The sequence below is a fragment of the Saimiri boliviensis genome, chromosome 14 (genome assembly GCF_048565385.1).
Source record: "Saimiri boliviensis isolate mSaiBol1 chromosome 14, mSaiBol1.pri, whole genome shotgun sequence".
NCBI classification, from domain to species: domain Eukaryota; kingdom Metazoa; phylum Chordata; class Mammalia; order Primates; family Cebidae; genus Saimiri; species Saimiri boliviensis.
In genome coordinates, this window is record NC_133462.1 from 22355768 (window position 1) to 22381542 (window position 25775).

Consider the following 25775-nt stretch of genomic DNA (forward strand, 5'->3'; position numbering starts at 1 on the left):
GTGGCGTGTGCCTGTAGTCCCAGCTACTCAGGAAGCAGAGGCAGGAGAATTGCTTGAACCTAAGAGGCGGAGGTTGTGGTGATCAGAAATTACACCACTGCACTCCAGCCTGGGCAACAGAGTGAGACTCTGCCTCCAAAAAAAAAAAAAATGCATTGTAGACCAGGCACAGTGGCTTATGCCTGTAATTCCAGCACTTTAGGAGGCTGTGAGACTGGCAGATCACTTGAGATCAGGAGTTCGAGACCAGCCTGACCAATATAATTTAGCCTGACTGAAAATACAAAAATTAGCTGGGCATAGTGGTACATGCCTATGATCTCAGCTACTCAGGAGGCTGAGGCAGGAGAATACTTTGAACCCAGAAAGCAGAGTTTGCAGTGTCGAGATTGCACCACTGCACTGCACTCCAGCCTGGTGATAGAGCGAGACTCTGTCTCAAAAAAAAAAAAAAAAAAAAAAAAAAGTTGTTTGCAGTTGAGATTTTAGTCTTCTGTTTAGCTGAGAAGTTCGCACCCAACTCTTTCGTTAGTAGCACAGGGGCTCATGGGTGGTTCTTGCTGCACAGACCACAAATGGGGTTGACAAGTAAGAGGTGAGAGGCCGGGCAGTGGCTCATGCCTGTAATCCCAGCACTTTGGGAGACCGAGGTGGGTGGATCGCCTGAGGTCAGGAGTTTGAGACCAGCCTGGCTAACGTGGTGAAACCCTGTCTCTACTAAAAATAACAAAATTTAGGATATGAATGGCCGGGCTTTTCCTCCCAGGCTTTGTAAGGATAGGCTGCCATCATGAACGACACAGTAAGTAACTCTCCGCACTAGAAAATTCATGACCAACCGACTGCTTCAGAGGAAGCAAATGGTCATTGATGTCCTTCACCCCGGGAAGGCAACAGTGCCTAAGACAGAAATTCGGGAAAAACTAGCCAAAATGTGCAAGACCACACAGGATGTCGTCTTTGTATTTGGATTCAGAACTCATTTTGGTGGTGGCAAGACAACTGGCTTTGGCATGATTTATGATTCCCTGGATTATGCAAAGAAAAATAAGACATGGCCTGTATGAGAAGAAAAAGACCTCAAGAAAGCAAAGAAAGGAACGCAAGAACAGAATGAAGAAAGTCAGGGGGACTGCAAAGGCCAATGTTGGTTCTGGCAAAAAGTGAGCTGGAGATTGGATCACAGCCGAAGGAGTAAAGAAGCTTCAATGATGTTATCTATGGTCGTTGTGGATTTTTCACTAAAAGCTTAATAAACTAAAAACTTGTGTGTGAAAAAGAAAACAAAAAAATAAAAATAACAAAATAAAAATAACAAAATTTAGCCAGAAGAGGCGGTGGGTACCTGTAATCCCAGCTACTTGGGAGGCTGAGGCAGGAGAATCACTTGAACCCAGGAGGAGGAGATTGCAGTGAGCCAAGATCCCACCATTGCACTCCAGCCTGGGCAACAAGAGCGAAACTCCATCCTAAAAAAAAAAAAAAAAAAAAAAAAAAAAAGGAGGTGAGATGCTGCTGTCTGGTCAGGTTTGTGGTAGCAGTTCGAATTTCCTGGTCATTGCGGGGTGAGAGATAAGGAAAACAGATCGGTGCACACCACTGCGATGAGTCATGAGAATGTCTACAGTTGTCTAGTTCTGCGCAGCTGCAGCCCCAAGCACTGACCCTCAGATGGCTCATGTGACCGGGAGAGATGCCCTGCTGGGACTCACACAGAGAGGTGCCCCTTTTCCTCTGAAGCTGCTCAGGAGATAGTCTTTGGGTGGGCTGGCGTGTCTTTAACACTGTGTGTCCTTTTCTTACTCTTCATCCTTTTTAATTTTTAATTTTATTATTATTATCTTTTGAGACAGAGTCTCGATCTGTTGCCCAGGCTGGAGTGCAATGGTGTGATCTCTGCTCACTGCAATCTCCATCTCCCTGGTTCAAGCAATTCTCCTGCCTCAGGCTTCTGAGTAGCTGGGACTACAGGTGTGTGCCACTATGCCCAGCTAATTTTCGTGTTTTTAGTAGAAACGGGGTTTTACCATATTGGCCAGGCTGGTCTTGAACTCGACCTTGTGATCCACCTGCCTTGGCCTCCCAAAGTGCTGGGATTACAGGCACGAGCCACTGCACCCAGCCTATTTATTTGTTTTTAAACAGGGTCTTGGTCTGTTGCCCAGGCTGGGAGTGCAGTGGGAACGATCATAGCTCGCTGCAGCCTCTACCTCTTGGGCTCAAGGGATCCTCCGGCCTCAGTCTCCTGGGTAGCTAGGATTATAGGCATGCACCACCACGCCTGGCTTTGTTTGTTTGTTTGTTTGAGACAGGGTCTCACTCCTGTTGCCCAGGCTGGAGTGTAGAGGTGTGATCTCGGCTCACTGCAGCCTTGACTTCCTGGGCTCAGGTGATTCCTCCACCTCAGCCTCCTGAGTAGCTGGGACTACAGACACACACTACCACACCCAGCTAATTTTTGTATTTGTTTGTTTGTTTTGTAGAGCTAGGTCTCACTTTGTTGTCCAGGCTGAACTCCTGGACTCAAGCGATTCTCCCGCCTTGGTCTCCCAAAGTGATGAGACTAACAGCATGAGCCACTGTGCCTGGCCTCTTCTTCCTTCTTAACAACAGAAACAACTCAAAAAGGCAATGATGTTTGGCTAGAGTTAATAATATACTTTGGCTTTTATTGTATTCACCTTTTTTTTTTTTTTTTTTTTTTGACACAGTCTCGCTCTGTCGCCCAGTCTGGAGTGCAGTGGTACAATCTCGGCTCACTGTATAACCTCTGCCTCCTAGGTTCAAGCGATTCTCCTGCCTCAGCCTCCCATGTAGCTGGGATTACAGGTGCGCGCCACCACGCCCGGCAATTTTTTTGTATTTTTAGTAGAGATGGTGTCACCGTATTAGCCAGGATGGTCTCTATCTCCTGACTTTGTGATCCACCTGCCTCAGCCTCCCAAAGTGTTGGGATTACAGGTGTGAGCCACCGCACCTGGTCAGCAATTTGAGCTTTAAGGTGGCAGAAAAAGCAAAAATCTGAAGGCAGTAGGGAATGATCTCAGCCAGCAAGGGGAATGCTGGTGGCCACTTCATTGCTCTGAGCCTTGCTCTTCTCATCTGTCAAATGAAGGTTATTGCTTTTATTTGCAGAAGGGTCTCAAGAAGTAAACATAATATCTATAAACTCCCTGGCCAAAGTAAGGCTGTATTATTGATAAGTTTATTAGTATTACAAATGTAAGAGAGAGACCCACAGCTCCCTGATCCTTGAAACGGTAGTAGCTGTTTGCAAGTAATAATGTGACCTGCCAGTGCTGAAATTAGATTGATAGTTGCTTCTTTTTTGTTTTTAATAGAATTTTTTTTTCCTAGAGGAGTTTTTCTTCACTCCTCAAGCACTCAGCTCCTAATGGGCTTTGGTGGAAGTCGTGGGGCAGCATCTGCAGGATTAAATCCGGATGGGGGTGTTTTGTCCTTGCAGGCTGCAGAGGCTGAATTTCTGATTACATTTCTGTGACTGGCACAACTCACTCAGTAATTGGAATTACCTTTGCACCAACCCAATAGCTTCCTATACAGTTTGGGAAACACATAGGCTCAAAGACACTCACTTCCGAAACGTCTCTGACAGCTGCACCCTCTACTATGTTTCCAGTGACTACCTTTTTTGTTGTTGTTTTGAGACAAGGTCTCACTCTGTCACCCAGGCTGGAGTGCAGTGGCGTGGTGTAGGTCTCTGCTAACTGCAACCTCCCCCTCTGGAGTTTGAGGGATTCTCCTGCCTCAGCCTCTCCCCAGTAGCTGGGATTACAGGCACCTGTTACCACGACCAGCTAATTTTTTTTTTTTTTTTTTTGAGACGGAGTTTCACTCTTGTTACCCAGGCTGGAGTGCAATGGCACGATCTCGGCTCACCGCAACCTCCGCCTCCTGGGTTCAGGCAATTCTCCTGCCTCAGCCTCCTGAATAGCTGGGATTACAGGCATGTGCCACCATGCCCAGCTAATTTTTAGGTTTTTTTTGTTTTTTTGTTTTTTTTTTTTTTTGAGACGGAGTTTCGCTCTTGTTACCCAGGCTGGAGTGCAATGGCGCGATCTCGGCTCACCGCAACCTCCGCCTCCTGGGCTCAGGCAATTCTCCTGCCTCAGCCTCCTGAGTAGCTGGGATTACAGGCACGTGCCACCATGCCCAGCTAATTTTTTGCACTTTTAGTAGAGACGGGTTTCACCATGTTGACTAGGATGGTCTCGATCTCTCGACCTCGTGATCCACCCGCCTCGGCCTCCCAAAGTGCTGTGATTACAGGCTTGAGCCACCGCGCCCGGCTAATTTTTAGTATTTTTAGTAGAGACGGGGTTTCACTATGTTGACCAGGATGGCCTCGATCTCTTGACCTCGTGATCCACCCGCCTCGGCCTCCCAAAGTGCTGGGATTACAGGCTTGAGCCACCGCGCCCGGCTAATTTTTGTATTTTTAGTAGAGACACGGTTTCACCATATTGCCCAGCCCAGTCTTGAACTCCGGACCTCAGGTGATCCACCCGCCTCCACCTTCCAAAGTGCTGGGATTACAGGCTTAAGCCACCCCGCCGTTTTTTGTTTGTTTTTTTTTTTTTTTTAGTTGTTAACGCTGGGCTGGTTTTGCAGCACATTGCTTTATGTTCCACCTGCGGCATCTATACCGCTGAGGGCTGTCCTGCTGGGGGAGAAGCAGTCCTAACAGCAAGACAGCAGCCGGGAGGAGCGTGTTCGCGCGGGGTGGGGGTCCCCGCTGAGTTGGCAAGGTCGCGGCGCCACGTGCTGCCAGCCGTCTGCCCACAGTCTAGCAGCAGGCAGGAGGTTGGTGGGAGACTGATTAAAAACCCGTCTCCAGGGGTCACCCTTTCCCTCCTAAACCAACTTCATCCCTATTCCCCAACACTCACTTTTGTCCTAATACCCTCCAGCAGCCCGAGAAAGAAAAAGAATACAAGAATAATAAAAGAGCCCCGTTTTGCAGCCGAGAAAACTGAGGTCTGTAGTAGTGGTTAAGAACCGCGCTCTGAAGCCGGGCGCGGTGGCTCAAGCCTGTTATCCCAGCACTTTGGGAGACCGAGGCGGGTGGATCACGAGGTCAAGAGATCGAGACCATCCTGGTCAACATGGTGAAACCCCGTCTCTACTAAAAATACAAAAAATTAGCTGGGCATGGTGGTGCATGCCTGTAATCCCAGCTACTCAGGAGGCTGAGGCCGGAGAGTTGCCTGAACCCAGGAGAGGCAGAGGTTGCGGTGAGCCGAGATCGTGCCATTGCACTCCAGCCTGGGTAACAAGAGTGAAACTCCGTCTCAAAAAAAAAAAAAAAAAAAAAAAAAAAAAAAAAGAACCGCGCTCTGGGCCAGGCGCAGTGGCCCGCACAAGTAATCCCAGCACTCTGAAAGGCCAACCAGGGAGGATCATTTAAGGTCGAGAGTTCAAGGCCAGCCAGAATATCGTAGTAAGACTCTGCATTAAAAAAATAAATAAATAGGGCCAGGCGCGGTGGCTCACGCTGTAATCCCAGCACTTTGGGAGGCCGAGGTGGGTGGATCACGAGGTCAAGAGATCGAGACCATCCTGGTTAACATGGTGAAACCCCTTCTCTACTAAAAATACAAAAATTAGCTGGGCATGGTGGCGCGTGCCTGTAATCCCAGCTACTCAGGAGGCTGAGGCAGGAGAATTGCTTGAACCCAGGAGGCGGAGGTTGTGGTGAGCCGAGATCGCGCCATTGCACTCCAGCCTGGGCAACAAGAGCGAAACTCCGTCTCAAAATAAATAATTAAATAAATAAATAAATGCCGGGCGCGGTATCTCACGCCTGTAATCTCAGCACTTCGAGAGGCCGAGGCGGGTGGATCACGAGGTCAGGTATTGGAGACCAGCCTAGCCAACATGGTGAAACCCTGTCTCTACTAAAGATGCAAAAAATTAGCGGGGCGTGGTGGCGAGAGCCTGTAATCTCAGCTACTTAGGAGGGTGAGGCAGGAGAATCGCTGGAACCCGGGAAGCAGAGGTCGCACTGAGCCGAGATAACGCCACTGCACTCCAGCCTGGGAGACAGGGCGAGACGTGGTGGCGCGCACCTGCAGTCCTCGCTACTTGGGAGGCTGAGACTGGAGCATCGCTTGATCCTGGGAGGTCCAGGCTCATTCGAGATCGCAACACTGCCCTCCAGCTTGGGCGACAGAGCGAGATCCCATCTCTTAACTGTGCTCAAGGACATCGCTGTTTCTAGGACACAAACCCCCTCCTGGCCACCTCGCTCAGCGCCCTCCGAGACCCCAGCGGATCCTACTCGTCTATGCAGCTGGGACGGGGGATCGGCTGGGTTGACCCCCTTGAGAACAAGCCCCGGTAGTCCGGGCAAGGCGATCGGCGGCTCAGCCGACGCTCCCTCGGCCCCGGGCACTCCTCCTGAGAAAAGCTTTTCCGAACCGCCGGGTCCAGGGCCCAGAGCTCCCGCAGCGCCCTCGACGTGGCGTTGCGTCTGGCCCCTTCCCCCGCTGCGCGCGGGCTTCACCCAGGAGGGACGCGCTTGGACCCACGTCCTCCTCATTAACTCTCCGGGCTCCGGGACAGGGCGCACGTCCCCAGACAGAGGCTTCGCTGCGGCCCCTGACACCTCTGTGCCTTCCCCGCGCCCTCCCAGCGCTCGCAAAGTTGAGTCAGCCACGACGCCCAGAGACAACCCCGAGGCGCCGCGCCCAGGGCGCAGGTCTCTGGGTGACGAGCGCCGCTAGGGGCGCGGGCTCGGGGCCCGGGGCGGGGCCGGGAGCGTCTCTAGGGTTCCGGGGCTGGGTCCCAGGCGGGGCTAGAAGGCCCGTGGGACTGGGCGGGAGTGGAGGGGAGGGGAAGGGCGGGGCAAGGGGAGGGGCCGCGCGTCCTCTCCGGCCAGCCTTGACCACCGCGGCTCAGTCCGCGCCCGCGCCGCCAGCATGACCGACACGCTGCTGCCCGCGACCCCCCAGCCGCTGGAGAAGGAGAACGATGGCTACTTTCGGAAGGTGGGCGGCCTTGGGCGGGCGGGGACCTGCGGGCTCCAGACCTCCTTCCTCCCAGGCGGTGCAGAGGCTGCGGGAGCGCGGGGTCGGGGTCCGCCAGGCCAGGAGGGGGAGGGGGCGCACTGGGCCGGCGCTGGCGGGACGGAGGCCGGCGGGGAGGAAGGAGGGCGGCGGTGTTCCCGGCGTCCAGGGCAGGTGGCATCCGGGGCTGGGCGGGGAGTACGGGAGGCGCATGTGGCCGCCCCGCGCAGGTGCGGGAGTAGGACCTGGAGGGGTCCTTGGGTCGTCCCCCCGACACACACCCCACGCTTGCGATCCCTAGTGCCTGGGGAAAGGACCGGTTCCTGGCTGCGGTGGCGCCCTTAGCTTCCGGGAGCCTTGCAGGAGCGCTTGGTGGGAGCGCGGGTGGAGACAGAAAGACCATCCCAGGAGGGTTGGCGGTCTCCTATTTGAGGAGACGAGGTCTCGCTCTGTCGCCCAGGCTGGAGTGCAGTGGCGCGATTATAGCTCACTGCAGCCTCGAATTCCTGGGCTTCAGCGATCCTCCAGCCCCAGCCTCCGAGTAACTGGGACTGCAGGCGCGCCACCTCGCCAGGCTAATATTTTGTAGAAATGGGTTCTCGCTCTGTTGCCCAGACCGGTCTCGAACTCTTGGGCTCAAGGGATCCTCCCACCCCTGTTTCCCAAAGTGCTAGGATTACAGGCGCGAGCCACTGCGCCCGGCCAGTTGTCTCTTTTTGCCTCCAAAATGCTTCCACGTCCGCCTGTGGGACTTTTCACGGGGCAGGGGAGAGCTGCTGGTGGGATGTGTCCTCCGCCGTTGCCCCCTCCTCGGCTCCGGGTCGCCTAGGAGGGCGTGAGCGCCGCAGGTGAGGCCGGCGATCCTGCGCGTCTCACTGTGCGAAAGCGGATTTATCTTGTTGTCGGGGAGACTTGGCGGGGGCCGGCTGCGGGCGCGGGCGCGGGCGGGCCAAGCGGGCTCTTGACACGTCCCGGGAGCTCTGGGGCTCACGTTGCCGCCTTCTGCCCAGAAGATCACAGTCAGGGAACTCAGTGCCTCAAAAGCGACCCCAGCCCGCGGAGCAGAGGCCGTGGGATACCCGCAGGCGGCAGGACTTGGGCTAAAAAGATGGTTTGGAGCCGGGAGTCATGGTTATATCTTCCACGCCTTCCTCCCTCTAGGTCCCGAGGGAGTCTAAAAATAGCTTTTGGCCTTTGGCCAGGGATCACCGAGTGGGTGTAGAGATTGTTGTTGATTTTCAGATACTACAGTGCGTAATTATAAATAGGGAAGTGAAACTATTTCCCACGAACGAATGAATTCTTGATTGTTCAAAGCCTAAGGATCCAGTTCCTAAGTGGTCTTGGCGTCTTGCTCTTTCTTCCAGGTGACACAGAGACTTGGGGCTTTGCTCACTGGTGATGGGCCCTGGGCAGGATAGTGTGGGACAGAGTGGGAAAATTTTTTTGTGAAGTTGCTTTTAGCGTTAAAAAAAAAAAAAAAAAAGTAATTTTGAGGTATATTTAAGTTCAAAGATGTCATCATGGAATTACAGGATTATAGCTTCTAATTATGTGCGGCGTTTGGGACAGAGGATCACAGGCTATGGAACTGCAGGAGGAGGCCTGGCCTGGGAATTCCTACGTCTGTCCTCAGGCCCCGGGGCTTGACTGCCACTCCCACAAAATTGCCGTGTGGCCTCCCACAAGTTGCTGCCTCTTTCTGGGACCTTTCCTCGCCAGATTGTTCTCTGAACAGGTGTAGCTCTGGAACTCCACCAGCACCTGGGGGAAAATGGCAGCGAGAGGAGTACACCTGTGAGGGGTGGGCCCCAGCCTTCCAGAACACGTTTTCCTGTGGGACTCCTCCACGTCTGCCAGCCCAGGGAGGACTTCTTGGCACCGCACTGGGAAAGACAGTGGATGGCCAAGGGAACTAGGAAAGGTGCACAGTTGGGTGTTTTTCACTTTTTAATTTGTTATTATTTTTTGAGACAGAGTTTTACTCTTGTTGCCCAGGCTGGAGTGCAATGGTGCTCTCTCGGCCCACAGCGGCCTCTGCCTCCTGGGTTCAAGTGATTCTTCTGCTTCAGCCTCCCGAGTAGTTGGGATTACAGGTGCCCACCACCCAGGCCAGCAAATTTTTGGAGGGGGGAGTGGGGGAGAAGGATTCTCTCTCTTGTTGCCCAGGCTGGAGTACAATGGCTCAATCTTGGCTCACTGCAACCTCAGCCTCCCTGGTTCAAGTGATTCTCCTGCTTCAGCCTCCTGAGTAGCTGGGATTACAGGCATGCACCACCATGCCTGGCTATATTTTTGTACTTTTAGTAGAAACTGAGTTTCTCCATGTTGGTCAGGCTGGTCTTGAACTCCCGACCTCAGGTGATCCGCCCGACTAAGCCTCCCAAAGTGCTGGGATTACAGACATGAGCCACCGCACCCAGGTGTATTATTATTTTTTTTGAGATGGGCTCTCGCTCACTCTGTCACCCAGGCTGGAGTGCAGTGGCATGATCTTGGCTCACTGCAATCTCTGCCTCCTGGGTTCAAGCAAGCCTCCCGAGTAGCTAGGATTAGAGGCGTGTGCCACCACGCCTGGCTAATTGTAGTTTTAGTAGAAATGGGGTTTCACCATGTTGGCCAGGGTAGTCTCAAACTCCTGACCTTAAGTGATCCACCTGCCTCAGCCTTCCAAAGTACTGGATTGCAGGCATGAGCAACGGCACCTGGCCATGTTTTTTTAGATGCAGTTTCTCTGGTGCTGGATGAGAGAATCAGGTGTACAAAATAAGAGGACTCATTGCTTTACTTAAAAGCATCAGTTTTCAAAATGAGACCTTGTAACGATTGTTCTGGTACTCCATGTTAAGTCATTCCAGTTCAAAGAGTCTAGTTGTCTTAGGAAAATAAAAGGTGTTGATGTTGAATCTTTCCTCATCTATGACCTGAGCCAATTTGACCTAAAGCAAATTCGGGCCGGGTATGGTGGCTCATACCTGTAATCCCAGTAGTTTTGGGAGGCTGAGGCCTTTGAGGCCAGGCATTCCAGACCAGCCTGGGCAACACAGCAAGACCCCATCTCTAAAAGAAGTTTATTTTAAAAAGTAAAAATTAAAACAAAACAAAATGCTGGCTGAATGAAAGGCAGGTGCTGTCCAGGTGAAGAAGGGGAGGAAGAGCCCTTCAGGCAGAGGGAACAGGTTGTTGAGAGCTGTGGCATTGTGAGTGCTTTGTAGGGACGCCCAGGGTGTGGAGGTGTTAGTGGGAGCCAGGCAGTTCAGGGTCATGCATCTTGATTGACCTGGGAACTGTGGAATCCATCAAAGTTTTGTTTTGTTTTTTGTTTTTTTTTTTTTGAGACAGAGTTTCGCTCTCCTTACCCAGGCTGGAGTGCAATGGCGCGATCTCGGCTCACCGCAACCTCCGCCTCCTGGGTTCAGGCAATTCTCCTGCCTCAGCCTCCTGAGTAGCTGGGATTACAGGCACGTGCCACCATGCCCAGCTAATTTTTTTGTATTTTTAGTAGAGACGGGGTTTCACTATGTTGACCAGGATGATCTCGATCTCTTGACCTCGTGATCCACCCGCCTCAGCCTCCCAAAGTGCTGGGATTACAGGCTTGAGCCACCGCGCCCGGCCTCATCAAAGTATTTAAAGCAGGACCAGACCTGTGAGATTTGTGTATGAGAAAGACCACTTTGATCCCTGGGAAAGAAGCTATGGTGGAGCCAGGCAGGGAGGCATTGGCGGGGGATTTAGCCCCTTTTAATATCTATCATCTTTGCCCTTCCTTCTCTGTTAGGGACTATTGATGATACAGTCAGTGACAAAGTGCTGTGGGTGGGGTGGGGTGCCTCACACCTATAATCCCAGCATTTTGGGAGGCCGATGTAGGAGAATCGCTTGAGGCCGGGAATTTAAGACCTGCCTGGGCAACATAGCAAGACCCCATCTCTACAAGAAGTTTAAAAATCAGCCTGGCATAGTGGTGTGTTCCTGTAATCCCATATACTTAGGAGGCTAAGGTGGGAAGATATTCCAAGCCCAGGAAGTGGAGGCTGCAGTGAGCTGTTACCATGTCACTGCATTCTGGCCTGGATGGCAGAGCAAGACCCTGTCTCAAAAAAAAAAAAAAAAAGGGCATTGTAAACACAGCCTCAGTCACCCATTCTTTCCACCAGCTTGTACCCTTAGCTCAGACTAGGGGGCCACAGTGAAGGCAGGGATTCTAGGGATGAGGAAGCTGGAATGATAGGCCTGGAGAAAAGGCAGTGTCTGGTAGAGAGAGAAAGAACTGATGGGACAGGTTATGGCAGGGAAGGAGCTGCCAATGAGAATCCAAAATGCCTGCCTATTAGCCAGGTGTGGTGGCACCACCTGTGGTCCCAGCTTCTCAGGAGGCTGAGGCAGGAGGATCGGAGAAACTGGGAGGTGGAGGCTGCAGTGAGCCAAGATCATGCCACTACATTCCTGCCTGGGCAACAGAATGAGACCCTGTTTCAAAAAAAAAAAAGGCATCACAATACCTGCCTGAGGCGTCTGGTCATGCGCCTCCTCGAGAGGAGGTGAACCTGAGGCTAGTGCATGGATGGGTAGACTTGAGGTCCTCCTGGGCTATCCACATGGCGGTCCCACTGGAGAGCACACTGTATGGACCCACAGCCATGCGGACGCCCTCGCTGGAGGTGCAGTTTTGGGTGGCACCAGTTGGAAAACAGTCGGAGTACTGAGTGAAAGGATCTGGGCCAGAAGGGAAGAGTTCTTCTGCTTTAGGGGTGGGTGGGGAGGGTGGCGGTGTCTAGGAAGCTGAGAGGTCAGTCTTGTTAGTGGAGCAAGGCTTGACGAGTCAGAAGGATGCTGGAAGGTCCTGGATTTAGTCCTTTAAGAGTCTTTAGGAAATGCGTAGTTGAGAGTTGGGGACACAGGTCAGTGTGACAGGGTATCAGGGGAGAAGGGCAGGGAAAATACTGCTGGACACAGAAGGGAGCTGAGGAGAGAGAAGACAGCTTTGCTTTAGAATGAGGAAGTCCAGAGCCAGTTAAAGACAAAGGTGAGGAAGTTGGGTGGGGATGGCTGGAGATTCAGGGAGAAGGTGAGCTGGGAAGGGATCACAGGAGTTGTGGAGGGGGTGAGGGTTGCCAACAGCAGCTGCATTGATTGGGTGGCTGAGTCAGCGGGGGGCAGTGAGTGTCGATCCCTGAGACCGGAGAAGCAGCTGGAATGTTGCAGCATCTCTCCCCAGGTTGGGCTTCCCAGCCTGTATTTTTTTTGGGGGGGACGGATGGAGTCTTGCTCTGCCCCCCAGGCTGGAGTGCAGTGGTGCAGTCTCAGCTCCCTGCAACCTCCACCTCCCCGGTTCAAGTGATTCTTGCACCTCAGCCTCCAAAGTGGCTGGAATTACAGGTATGCACCACCATGCCTGGCTAATTTTTGTATTTTTTAGTAGAGATAGGGTTTTATCACGTTGATCAGGTTGGTCTCTAACTCCTGACCTCAAGTGATTCACCTGCCTTGGCCTCCCAAAGTGCTGGGATTATAGGCGTGAGTCCCCGCCCCTGGCCCTGTATCTTGACTATTGGGATTTTGTGCACGCTGAAGGATCAAATGAATTTCCACTAAAGTCAGGCTTCTCTTTCATCCTGTTCTCTGTGTCATGCCTTTCCTCCCCTTTTCTTTAAAATGCCATTCTGCTCCATTCATCCGAAAAGGATTTATGGAGTGACAGCTCAGTGCCTGACCCCTCGGGAGGTTCAGCGGCACTCCCGACCCTGACTCAGTATGGTTTCTTTGGCAGAAGTTCCCAGCAGGTCTCATTTCCTGGAGTCCTGAGCAGAGCTGGGAATAGGTGCTTTGTTGGGATGGCTCCGGCCATGCGTGATGCTTGAAAAGGAATCAGCCTCTTGGCTTTTTTTTTTTTTTTGAGATGGAGTCTTGCTCTGTCGCCCAGGCTGGAGTGTAGTGGTGTGGTCTCTGCTCACTGCAACCTCTGCCTCCAGGGCTCAAGCGATCCTCCTACCTCAGCCTCCGGAGTAGCTGGGATTACAGGTGTTGGCCACCATGCCTGGCTAATCTTTGTATTTTTAGTAGAGATGGGGTTTCACCATGGTGGCCAGGCTGGTCTTGAACTCCTGACCTCAAGTGAGTCGCCCGACTAGGCCTCCCAAAGTGCTGGAATTACAGGCATGAGCTACTGTGCCTAGCCTGGAATCAGCCTCTTCGCTAGAGAGCAAAAAGTGGGCTAGTCCATGGGCCTTCAACAGAACTTCAACTGTGTCTTGTGCACCTAACTGCTCAAAAGTTCCTTATGTGGGCTGGACATGAATCCTGAATGTGTCAGACAGTCACTGGTAGGGGAGAGAGAGAGTCCCCTTGATTTTTTTTTTTTTTTTTTTAAGAGATGGAGTTTCGCTCTCGTTGCCTAGGCTGAAGTGCAATGGCATGATCTCAGCTCACTACAACCTCCGCCCCCTGGGTTCAAGCAATTCTCCTGCTTTAGCCTCCCGAGTAGCTGGGATTACAGGCATGTGCCACCACGCCCAGCTAATTTTTGTATTTTTAGTAGAGATGGGGTTTCAGCATCTTGGCCAGGCTAGTCTCAAACTCCCAACCGCAGGCGATCTGCCTGCCTCAGCCTGGGATTACAGGGGTGAGCCATTGTGCCCGGCCCAGGACTCCCCTTATTAATTGGCCTTTTGGAATCAAGTAGAATGACTGGGCTGTACAGAGCCTCAGAACATAACTTTGCCTCAGGATGGGCATTGACGCCCCCAGTACGGACCTCCTGATCTCCGCTGGCACCTCGGGAGGTCTCTGAAAAAAGAAACCTTTCAGGTCTATTATAAAATCATGTCTCTCTCATTTTTTCTTTTTCTTTTCTTCTCTTTCCTTCCTTCCTTCCTTTTTTCTTTTTTTTTTTTTCTTTCTTTTTTTTTTTTTTTTTTTTTTTTTGAGACGGAGTTTCGCTCTTGTTACCCAGGCTGGAGTGCAATGGCGCGATCTCGGCTCACCGCAACCTCCGCCACCTGGGCTCAGGCAATTCTCCTGCCTCAGCCTCCTGAGTAGCTGGGATTACAGGCACGCGCCACCATGCCCAGCTAATTTTTTGTATTTTTAGTAGAGACGGGGTTTCACCATGTTGACCAGGATGGTCTCGATCTCTTGACCTCGTGATCCACCCGCCTCGGCCTCCCAAAGTGCTGGGATTACAGGCTTGAGCCACCGTGCCCGGCCTTTTTTGTGTTTAAACAGAAGTACAGCTCTATAAGATTACTATAAATTGCTTTCTCAAAAAGACAACCAATGGAAATGTAACTTCTTTTCCCCAGATTTTTATGCACTTCCTAAATCTTGGAAGAATTATGGTGCTCTGGCCTATAGTTAATTGCAGAGTAATGTAAGTTTCTGGAATGTTGCATCCTGATAGCAGATTCCTTTTCTGCAACTGCCCCTGTACCCCGTAGTATTAAAATTCACAGGAAAATCTGTTCTTGACCATGAAGAAAAGCTGCTGGAAAGAAACTAGAGAAAGCCTTTCCCTAGGGCCACGGGAAGGCTGGAAATGAAAGGTCTTGGTACTCTGTAGAAGAAGAGAGTGAGTACACAGTGAGGCATTGTCAGTTCTTATCTCTGCCTCTTCATCCTTTGGGAATGCTAATGCCCCCAAATGAATTTAGCTCCTTTGTTTTTACTCAAGAGCTGTAGGAGAAGTTGTTTCTTGTTCACAGAAAACTCTAGGCTGGTCGGGGCCTCTGGGTTCATTGTGTCCTGGTTTATGGTCTCTATTGGCTCTGGGGCTTCCTGGAGGCTCCGGCAGAGAAAGAAGGAGGATAATTTTTGTTTGTTGTTGTTTGTTTTAACCCAGAAGCTCCCTCCAGTCCTCTGCAAGGAGCAGGGATCTACTCTCGGAATGAGCAGCATTCATCTTAGCGAGGGCCAATTTCATGTTAAACACTTGCGTGTATCCTTTATGACCACACATGTGGATGAGGAAGCCTTCTGATGGTCTGAGTCTACCAGGCACAGCGTGGCTCATGCGGAATCAGCAACCTCAGCTCTGTTGGTACTGATGTTACCCCGCTGGCTGTTTAGATCCATCCCCTTGGAGTCTTGAGGCAGTTGCCAGGTAGAGAGGGAGGGAGGCAGAGGAGAGTAAAGGTTGGTGATGCTGACCCCACCCCTGATTTCCCCATCAAGGTCTAATCAGATTTTTTTTTTTTTTTTTTTTTTTTTTGAGATGGAGTCTCACTGTGTTTCCAGGCTGGAGTGCAGTGGCACGATCTCGGCTCACTGCAGCCTCTGACTTGGGGGTTCAACGATTGTCCTGCTTCATCCTCCTGAGTAGCTGGGATTACAGGCATGTGCCAGGACACCCAGCTAATTTGTATATTTTTAGTAGAGACGGGGGTTCTCCTGTCATAAGGCCAGGATGGTCTCAATCTCCTGACCTTATGATCCTCCTGCCATGGCCTCCCAAAGTGCTGGGATTACAGGCGTGAGCCACCATGCCTGGCTGATTTTTTTTTTTTTTTTTTTTTTAGGGTGACAGAATCTGGCTCTTTTGCCCAGGCTGGAGTGCAGTGGCACCATCACAGCTCACTGCAGCCTTGACCTCCTGGGCTCAAGTGATCCTCCTGCCTCAGCCTCCCAAGTAGCTGGGACTACAAACATGATTAAAAATGACCACACCTGGCTGATTGAAAAAAAATTTTTTTTTTTTGGTAGAGATGGGGTCTTACTGTGTTGACTAACCTGGTCTTGAACTCCTGGCCTCAAGCAATCATTCCATCTCAGTGGTGGGCTATTATAGGTGTGAACCACTGCACCCAGCCCTAAGCCAGATCTTGAAGGCCAGGCTGGATGCGGGCTGACTGTGGCATTGGAGAGGGTCTGTCCAGCTGCATGATATCTGCCATCAGCCCCAAGGGCCCCCCATTACCAACAGCCCTCCACTGGGGAATCCTGGCCAGGAGGTGTCCCTTGGCAGAAACAGAATTTTCAGGGTGACTCAGAGGAGAGTCAACGTGATGAGCTGTAACACTGTAAATGTCCCTTGTTTCCTGGGGCTATTTGGATGATTGCCACAAGCCACCTGATGCTACTGGGCACTGGCCTGATCAACACTTCCTCCTCTGGCTCAGGTACCAGAGTCCCATGCCACAAAGACTGCATTGGAGGTGGCCATAAGGCACAGTGGGACTGCAGGAACAGCTCAGCCAGAGGCTGGGTGTCTGGCAGAGCGGCAGTAATGGGTGCCAGGAGAGGACAAGGTCCTCCACTTGCAGCACCAGGGACAGAGAGACCAGGGTGAATGATGTGAGTCCCTCAGGGCTGCCCATTCAGACCCTCAGGGTTCCCTATGGCCAAGTTTCCATTTGATTGTAAGAAGAGAAAAGGGGCCTGGAGAAAAGGGGCCCGGTGTGGTGGCTCATGCCTGTAATCCGGCACTTTGGGAGTCCAAGGCAGGAGGATCACTTGAGGCCAGGAGTTCAAGACCAGCCTGGGCAACATGGTGAAACGTCTCCTCTACTAAAAATGCAGAATTAGCTGGGCGTGGTGCTGTGTGCCTGTAATCCCACCTACTCAGGAGGCTGAGGCAGGCAAATCGCTTGAATCTGGGAGGTGGCGGTTGCAGTGAGCTGAGATTGTGCCAGTGCCCTCTAGCCCAGGCGTCCCCAAACTTTTTACACAGGGGGCCAGTTCACTGTCCCTCAGACCGTTGGAGGGCCGCCACATACTGTGCTCCTCTCACTGACCACCAATGAAAGAGGTGCCCCTTCCTGAAGTGCGGTGGGGGGCAGGATAAATGGCCTCAGGGGGCTGCATGTGCCGTGGGCCGCAGTTTGGAGATGCCTGCTTTAGCCTGCTGAGCGACAGAGCAAGATTCTGTCTCAAAAAAAAGAAGAGAAACGGCAGGTGATCAAAAACAGGGCTGGATGCAGTGGCTCACACCAGTAATCCCAGCACTTTAAGAGGCCGGGATGGGTGGATCACATGAGCATCCTGGGCAGCATTGGAAAAACCCTGTCTCTACAAAAAATACAATAAAATTAGCCAGGCGTGGTGGTTTGGACCTGTAGTTTCAGCTTCTTGGGAGGCTGAGGTGGGAGGATTGCTTGAGCCCCAGGACTTTGAGGCTTCAGTGAACAGAGATGGTACCACTGCACTCCAGCCTGGGCAACAGAGTGAGATCCTGTTTCAAAAATAAAAAATAAGGCTGGGCGCAGTGGCTCACACCTGTAATCCCAGCACTTTGGGAGGCCAAGGCAGGTGGATCACCTGAGGTCAGGAGTTCGAGACCAGCCTGGCCAACATGGAGAAATCCTATCTCTACTAAAAATATAAAAATAAATAAACATATTTTTTAAAAAAATAAAAAATAAAAAAATTAAAAAAAAAATAAATAATAAAATAATAATTTAAGAGGTAGTTTCTTTTCGCTAGTCTTATTTGTATTAAAAAAGTAACATAGGGCTGGGCGTGGTGGCTCACGCCTGTAATCCCAGCACTTTGGGAGGCCAAGGCGGGTGGATCACAAGGTCAAGAGATCGAGACCATCCTGGTCAACATGGTGAAACCCCATCTCTACTAAAAATACAAAAAATTAGCTGGGCATGGTGGCGCATGCCTGTAATCCCAGCTACTCAGGAGGCTGAGGCAGGAGAATTGCCTGAACCCAGGAGGCAGAGGTTGCGGTGAGCTGAGATCGCGCCATTGCACTCCAGCCTGGGTAACAAGAGCGAAACTCCGTCTCAAAAAAAAAAAAAAAAAAAAAAAGTAACATAAGTCACTGCAAAAAGATAATCCCAGAGGTATACAAATTAAAAGTCACATGCACATATCGGCCTCGCCTCTACCACACCAGGGATGCTTTTTAGATAAATTGTTGGCCAGGTGCAGTGGCTCATGCCTGTAATCCCAGCACTTTGGGAGGCCGAGGTGGGCGGATCACGAGGTCAGGAGCTCGAGACCAGCGTGACCAACATGGTAAAACCCTGTCTCTACTTAAAATACAAAAATTAGCTGGACATGGTGGAGCATGTCTATAATCCCAGCTACTTGGGAGACTAAGGCAGGAGAATCACTTGAACCCACGAGGCGGAGGTTGCAGTGAGCTGAGATTACGCCACTGCAGTCCAACCTGGGTGACAGAGCCAGACTCTGTCTCAAAACAAACAAACAAACAAACAAACCACTATTAAAACTATTGGTGTGTCCTGTCAGTTGAAATAAGCAGATTATTGGTCTGGAAATACAATTCATTCATGGAAACGTTTGTGATTTGATGTGGTGGGAGACACAGTAAAAGCCTGGTTATTCAAGACTGGGTGTGGTGGCTCATGTCTGTAATCCTAGCGCTTTGGGAGGCTGAGGTGGGTGGATCACTTGAAACCAAGAGTTAGAGACCATCGTGGCCAACATGGTAAAACCCTGTCTCTACTAAAAAATATATAAAAATTAGCTGGGCATGGTGGCACATTCCTATAATCCCAGCTACTCGGAAGGCTGAGACAGAAGAATTGCTTGAACCCAGGAGGTGGAGGTTGCAGTGAGCTGAGATTGCACCATTGCACTCCAGCTTGGGTGACAGAGCAAGACTACATCTCAAAAAAAAAAAAAAAAAAAAAACCTAATTATTCAGCATGTTGAAAAATAACCATGATTGGCACCCAGTAGGGGTTTATAGAGATTTCTGGAATATATTGAAGGGCACTTGTGACTAAAGATTATGGCTGTGTTGATTCATATTGAGCCCCCCCTCCATCCCCATGTGAATGGATTGGGATTCTGGGAGACGGCTGGACCCTGACCTCCAGCCCTGACACCTGGCGGAGATCCTAGAAGGGCAGGAGGGCTGTTAACAGGTACCAAATTCATATTTTTATTTTTACGGACATGGACAAGCTAGATTCTTTCCACTCAGCCTGCCCTGAATCTCCAGTGTGGTGAAAAGTTTAATTAGATGTATGTGTGTATTGCAGGGTAATGCATGCTGTTTTCTGTGCTTTCTTGTTGATAGCTCTGGCTAATTTATAAACAAGCAATTCTGTTTGCTAGAGTTTGGTGGTTGAGTGAGGGGTTGCATAACCAGGAAGGAGTGAGAAAGGCAGAGAAAATAATCTTTGCTGGAGAAGCAGCTAAAAACACCTGCCTTTGGTGGGGCGTAATGGCTCACGCCTGTAATCGCAGCACTTTGAGAGGCTTAGGCAGGTGGATCGTGAGGTCAGGAGATCAAGACCATCCTGGCCAACATGGTGGAACCCCGTCTCTACTAAAAATACAAAAAAAAAAAAAAAAGAAAAAAAAAAAAAGCCAGGTGTGGTGGCAAATACCTGTAATCCCAGCTATTCGGGTGGCTGAGGTAGGAGAATTGCTTGAACCCAGGAGGAGATTGAGGTTGCAGTGAGCCAGGATTGCACCATTGCACTCCATCCTGGGCAACAAGGGCAAAGCTCTGTCTCAAAAAAAAAAAAAAAAAAAAAAAAAACAACTGCCTTCCTGTATCCTGTGGGAAGGTCTCTCTGGCTGGGAGCTGACCCAGCCCTGCTGTGTCGTCTCTCACTTAGTTTTAGCCTGAACTTCTAGATCCCAAGCTTGCACATTGCCCTAAATTTGCTGGAAACACTGCTGCATGTGTGAGCTTTATCTTTGGCTGTGTGGAAAAAGGGCCCATATTGTTGCCCAGGGTGGAGGGGAAGCAGGTGCCAGGCACTGTCCAGAACAGAGAGGGGTCCCTGCGGGGGAAGAAAAACTGGCCAATTCCAGGAGTAGCTTGACCATCCTTTACTTACTTTTTTTTTTTTTTTTTTTTTGAGACGGAGTTTCGCTCTTGTTACCCAGGCTGGAATGCAATGGCGCGATCTCGGCTCACCGCAACCTCTGCCTCCCGGGTTCAGGCAATTCTCCTGCCTCAGCCTCCTAAGTAGCTGGGATTACAGGCACGTGCCACCATGCCCAGCTAATTTTTTGTATTTTTAGTAGAGACGGGGTTTCACCATGCTGACCAGGATGGTCTCAATCTCTTGACCTCGTGATCCACCCGCCTCGGCCTCCCAAAGTGCTGGAATTATAGGTGTGAGCCATCGCACCTGGCCCTTTACTTTTTTCCTAATTAACTGCCTGCCTCCAGTTTTTTTCTTTTTTTAACTTAACACGCATTTATTTTTCACAGTTCTAGAGGTTAGAAATCTAAGATCAAGGTGCCAGCATGGTCAGTTTTGGGTAAGGGATCTCTTTCTGACTTTCTTTTCTTTTTTGTTGCCCAGGCTGGAGTGCAATGGTGGGATCTCGTCTCACTGCAACCTCCGCCTCCTAGCTTCAAGAATTCTCCTGCCTCAGCCTCCTGAGTAGCTGAGATTACAGGCATGAGCCACCACGCCTGGCTAATTTTTATATTTTTAGTAGAGACAGGGTTTCACCATATTGACCAGGCTGGTCTCAAACTCCTGACCTTGTGATTGCCTGCCAGGATCCCCATAAGTGGGCCAACCCCAGGAGTTGCCTGTACAGCTGGTGATGACACTCAGTACTTGCTTTTCTTTCTTTTTTGAGACAGAGTCTCACTCTGTCACCAGGCTGGAGTGCAGTGGTGCGATCTCAGCTCATTGCAACCTCCACCTCCCGGATTCAAGGAATTCTCACGCCTCAGCCTCCTGAGTAGCAGGGACTGCAGGCGCCTGCCACCATGCCCAGCTAATTTTATATTTTTAGTAGAGATGGAGTTTCACCAAGTTGGCCAGGATGGAGTACTTGGTTTACTTGGGGGTTGGCTGTCTGACCACCATTCCTACTTTCAGACTGATGGAAATGTTGAACCTTAGTGTGGGGAGGGAATAGACTCCATGGAGGAGAAAGTCACTGTAGAACTTGTCAACAGTAGCCCCCAAGGTCAGGACAGCTCAGTCGGCCCCACAAATGTGAGACTTTGAGCCCCAGTCCCTGGTGCAAACCCTCACTCCAGTTTCAAAGCAGCTCTCTGTTCTGTTGAGAATCAATCCCAGTATCCAAGTTGCAGAGGCTGCTCTGGAAGTTGTTTGTTCAGGGCTAAGGTCTTGTTATTAGACAAGACTTGGGGTGGGGTGAGAAATTTATGGGTGAGGATGGTAGAACCCCTACCTTGTCCCTACAGAGCAGCCCCTGGCAGGGGCTAGCAGACGGCTGATAGTTTCTGGTGATGCCAGGGAGTCTTCCTGGCAGTCTTGTCCAGATTTACCTCTCAGGGAAGTTTCCACACAGGCCCTGGGTATTTCTGGCATTCCCCAGCAGGGCCCAGCATCCTTACCTGTCAGGAAGAAGTAATGTGGTTTTGGGTCCAATTACTCAGTCAAATCTAACCCTAAGCATTCCTATGCTTTATCTAGAAATTTGACCACAGAGCTGTGGGCTGGCTAGGGTCTTGTGATTCCAAGCCGGCAGAAGTTGGGTAAAGCATACGAACAGAAAAAAAGTTCTTATCTGTAGGCTGGAATGGCTGCTTATCTGAACTCTAGGAATGTACGTGAAGGAATTGGTTATTCAAGCTTCCCTGTACGTAAAACAAAACACAGCAGTGGAGATCCAGGTAATTCTGAGTCCGATTGAACCATAGTCATTTTTGGAAGTGGAAAGAGACTGACAGTTGTTTTAGTTCTTTAATGTTAACACATTAAATTATAATAGCTTAACATTAAAGTTTTTTTTTTTAGAGGGGGGATGGAGTCTCGCTCTGTTGCCCAGGCTGGAGTGCAGTGGCATGATCTCAGCTCACTGCAACCTCCATCTCCCAGGTTTAAGCCGTTCTATCACCTCAGCCTCCCGAGTAGCTGGAATTACAGGCGCATGCCACCATGCCCGGCTGATTTTTTTGTATGTTTTTTAGAGAGTCAGGTTTCGCTGTGTTAGCCAGGCTGGTCTCAAACTCCTGGCTTCTAGTAATCTGCCTGCCTCAGCCTTCCAAAGTTCTGGGGTTACAGTTGTGAGCTACCCCACCTGGCCCACATTAAAGATATTTAAATTTTGTTAGTTTGTTCTTTTGAGATGTAGTCTTGCTCTGTCACCCAGGTTAGAGTGCAGTGGTGTTATCTCAGGTCACTGCAACCTCTGCCTCCTGCCTCAGCCTCCAGAGTAGCTGGGATTATAGGTGCATGCCACTACACCCAGCTAATTTTTGTATTTTTAGTAGAGATGGGGTTTCACCATGTTGGCCAGGCTGGTCTCGATCTCCTGACCTCAGGTGATCCACCCGCCTCGGCCTCCCAAGTTCTGGGGTTACAGGTGTGAGCCACTGTGCATGGCCAAAGATATTTTAATCTCAAATCTGAAAAAAAGACAAAATCGGGGATCGTTTCCTGCTTTAAATGATATTAACTTTAAAATCCATTCCAGGGCCGGATGCCCTGGCTCACGCCTGTAATCCCAGCACTTGGGAGGTTGAAGTGGGTGGATCACCTGCGGTCAGGAGTTGGAGACAAGCCTGGCCAACATGGTGAAACCCTATCTCTACTAAAAATACAAAATGTAGCCAGGTGTGGTGGTGGGCACCTATAATACCAGCTACTCGGGAGGCTGAGACAGGAGAATCACTTGAACCTGGGAGGTGGAGGCTGTAGTGAGTTGAGATTGCACCATTGCACTCCAGCCTGGGTGACAGAACAAGACTCGGCCTCAAAAAATATATATATCTATTTCAACTCAGATTTGAATATTTGTGCAATTTGAACTTAGGGGAAAATGTCCTTTCAAGACAGGGAAAATAAAATTAGGTTGTGGGGCTGTGTGAGGGACAGGTGGTGGTGATCTGCTGAGAACTGAGAATGAGAAGTCTTTTAGTTTTATTATTTTAATTTTTTTATGATTATTCTTTGTGGAGACAGAGTCTCACTCTGTTATCCAGGCTAGAGCACAGTGGTGCAGTCAAAGGTCACCGCAGCCTCAAACTCCCGGCCTCAAGCGATCCTCTGGTGTCAGCCTCCCAAAGTGCTGGGATTATAGGCTTGAGCTACCATGCCTGGCCAAGAATGAGAAATTTTTGTAGAAGGAGACTACTGGGATCCCTGAGAAGGTTTCAGCTATAGGTAACTCATATCTCCCTTCTTGGTGTCCGGGCCATGGTCGTGGCTTGGGCACAGAGGTTGGGGAGACCAGGTATGTGCAGGCCTGAGATGTGACTCAGTGAGAGAGGAAGGACAGTCTTCACTTGCTGGCCAGACCACTCCCAGGGAGTTGCATCAGTGGGTGGGGCATAGAGATAAGCGTCAAACAGGAATGTGGTTCTAACTCAGGTCCTGGGGCTTCTACCTGTCTGGGTGGGAAGAACACCATTAAGTTAAAATAAAGCTTTCATTCTGATCTTAAACTTTGTAGCATGAAACGTTGTAATCCAAATACCCCAGGTCGTAATGGTCAGAGAACACAGGCAGACAGTTTGCTGAAAAACATTTAAGTGATCAGAAAAACCTTTACCTTCACTGTTAACAATAAACATACACATTAGAAGAATGAGATATCTGTTTTTGCTTGTCAACTTGGCAAAGATTAAAAATTGTAATTTTCGGGCCGGGCGCGGTGGCTCAAGCCTGTAATCCCAGAACTTTGGGAGGCCGAGGCGGGTGGATCACGAAGTCAAGAGATCGAGACCATCCTGGTCAACATGGTGAAACACCGTCTCTACTAAAAATACAAAAAATTAGCTGGGCATGGTGGCGCGTGCCTATAATCCCAGCTACTCAGGAGGCTGAGGCAGGAGAATTGCCTGAACCCAGGAGGCGGAGGTTGCGGTGAGCCGAGATCGTGCCATTGCTCTCTAGCCTGTGTAACAAGAGCGAAACTCCGTCTCAAAAAAAAAAAAGAAAAAAAAAATTGTAATTTTCAACTATACAGATAAAAAGACAACCCAGTGTAAAACTGGGCACAGATAAAAAGACACCCAGTTTAAAACTGGGCAAAGGAGGGCCATGTGTGGTGGCTCACACCAGTAATCCTTGCACTTTGCGGAGCTGAGGTGGGTGGATCACTTGAGGTCAGGAGTTCAAGACCAGCCTGGCAAGCATGGTAAAACCCCATCTCTACCAAAAAATACAAAAATTAGCTGGGTGTGGTGGCATGCACCTGTAGTCCCAGCTACTCAGGAGGCTGAGGCAGGAGAATCACTTGAATCCAGGAGGCGGAGGTTGCAGTGAGCCGAGATCGCACCACTGCAATCCAGTCTGGGAGACAGACTGAAATCGTGTCTCAAAAACAAAAACAAAAACAAAAACAAAAACAAAACTGGACAAAGGATCCGAATTGATATTTTTTTCTAAGAAGACATACAAATGGCCAATAAGTTCATGAATGAAAAGATATTCAGCGTCATTAACTGTCAGGGAGACACAGTTCAGGACCACAGTGAGTGACAGCACCCATACAATGCAGCATTCACAAAAAGGATAAACCAGCACGGGGATTGGTGAGATGCAGATGACTCTTGTGCTGTTGGCGGGTTTGTAAAATTGTATAACCGCTTTGGAAGAGTCTGATAGCTCCTCAAATGGTTAAACATAGAATAAATCATATGATCTAGCCTGTGTGCGGTGGCTCACCCCTTTAATCCCGGCACTTTGGGAAGCCAAGGCAGGCGGATCACTTAAAGTCAGGAATTTGAGACCAGCCTGGGCAACATGGCAAAATCCAGTGTCTACTAAAAACACAAAAATTACCTGGACATGGTGACATGCGCCTGTAGTCCCAGTTACCTGGGAAGCTGAGGCGCAAGAATCACTTGAACCCAGGAGACTGCAGTGAGCCAGGATCACGTGTCTGCACTCCATTCTGGGCAGCAGAGCAAGACTCTGTCTAAAAAAAAAAAAAAAAAAAAAAAAAGTAGATAGTAACAATGAGGGGAAGTAGTCACACGGGAGTGTGTGCCTTTCTGTCCTGGAGTATGATTGGGCTGGGCCACGGTAGCCCTAAAGGAGTTCGATCTTATAACTCTGCCCTAGAGATATGTCTTTAATTAATTATTTACTGGAATAATTTATTTTTGTCACTTTCGTTGCTGAGGCTGGAGTGCTGTGGTGCCATCTCAGTTCACTGCATCCTCTGTCTCCCAGGTTCAAGCGATTCTCATCCCTCAGCCTCCTGAGTGACTGGGACGACAGGCACACACCACCACACCGGGCTAATTTTTGTATTTTTAGTAGAAACAGGGTTTCACCATGTTGGCCAGGCTGGTCTCTTAACTCCTGACCTCAAGTGATCCACCTGCCTTGGTCTTGGCCTTCCAAAGTGTTAGGATTACGGGCATGAGCCACAGCGCCTGGCTAAGACCCCGTCTCCAAAATAAGTTAATTAAATAATAAAAATAAATAAAATATATAAGGAAAGACGAATTCACAGTGGCTGTTTTGGAATTGTGTTATTATGAGTGACTTTTCTTTATACTTTTCAATATTTTCTCTGTAGATGCTTTGTTTTCAGAAAAGATTGTTTTTAAAGTTAAACATTTTCCGTTATGTTAAACACTGTCATCATTTTTAAAGTGGCGGACCTCTGAAGGGGTATCTCTTATTTTTCCTCAGGGCTGTAATCCCCTTGCACAAACTGGCCGGAGTAAATTGCAGAACCAAAGAGCTGCTTTGAATCAGCAGATCCTGAAAGCCGTGCGGATGAGGACAGGAGCGGAAAACCTTCTGAAGTAGGTGCCTTCTGGCTTCCCTGCCTCTCCTGAGTCCTAACCATCCGTTCCCTGAACTCCCAGGCCTGGCTCTTGGTTTCAGCTTTGGATTTCCTCCTCATTTCTGGCATCTGCAGTCA

General features: G+C 50.0%; 1 protein-coding gene across 1 annotated transcript in view; it reads left to right on the top strand.

Moving 5' to 3' along the window:
• The first annotated feature begins 6908 nt into the window (after positions 1 to 6908).
• The window catches only part of RHPN2 (rhophilin Rho GTPase binding protein 2), a 79942-nt gene continuing 61075 nt past the window's right edge, over positions 6909 to 25775 (top strand). Inside the window, exons 1-2 of the mRNA XM_003937316.4 lie at positions 6909 to 7010; positions 25541 to 25656. Of these exons, the coding sequence (XP_003937365.1) occupies positions 6942 to 7010; positions 25541 to 25656 (185 nt within the window). The 5' untranslated portion in view covers positions 6909 to 6941. The remainder of the gene's footprint in view (positions 7011 to 25540; positions 25657 to 25775) is intronic.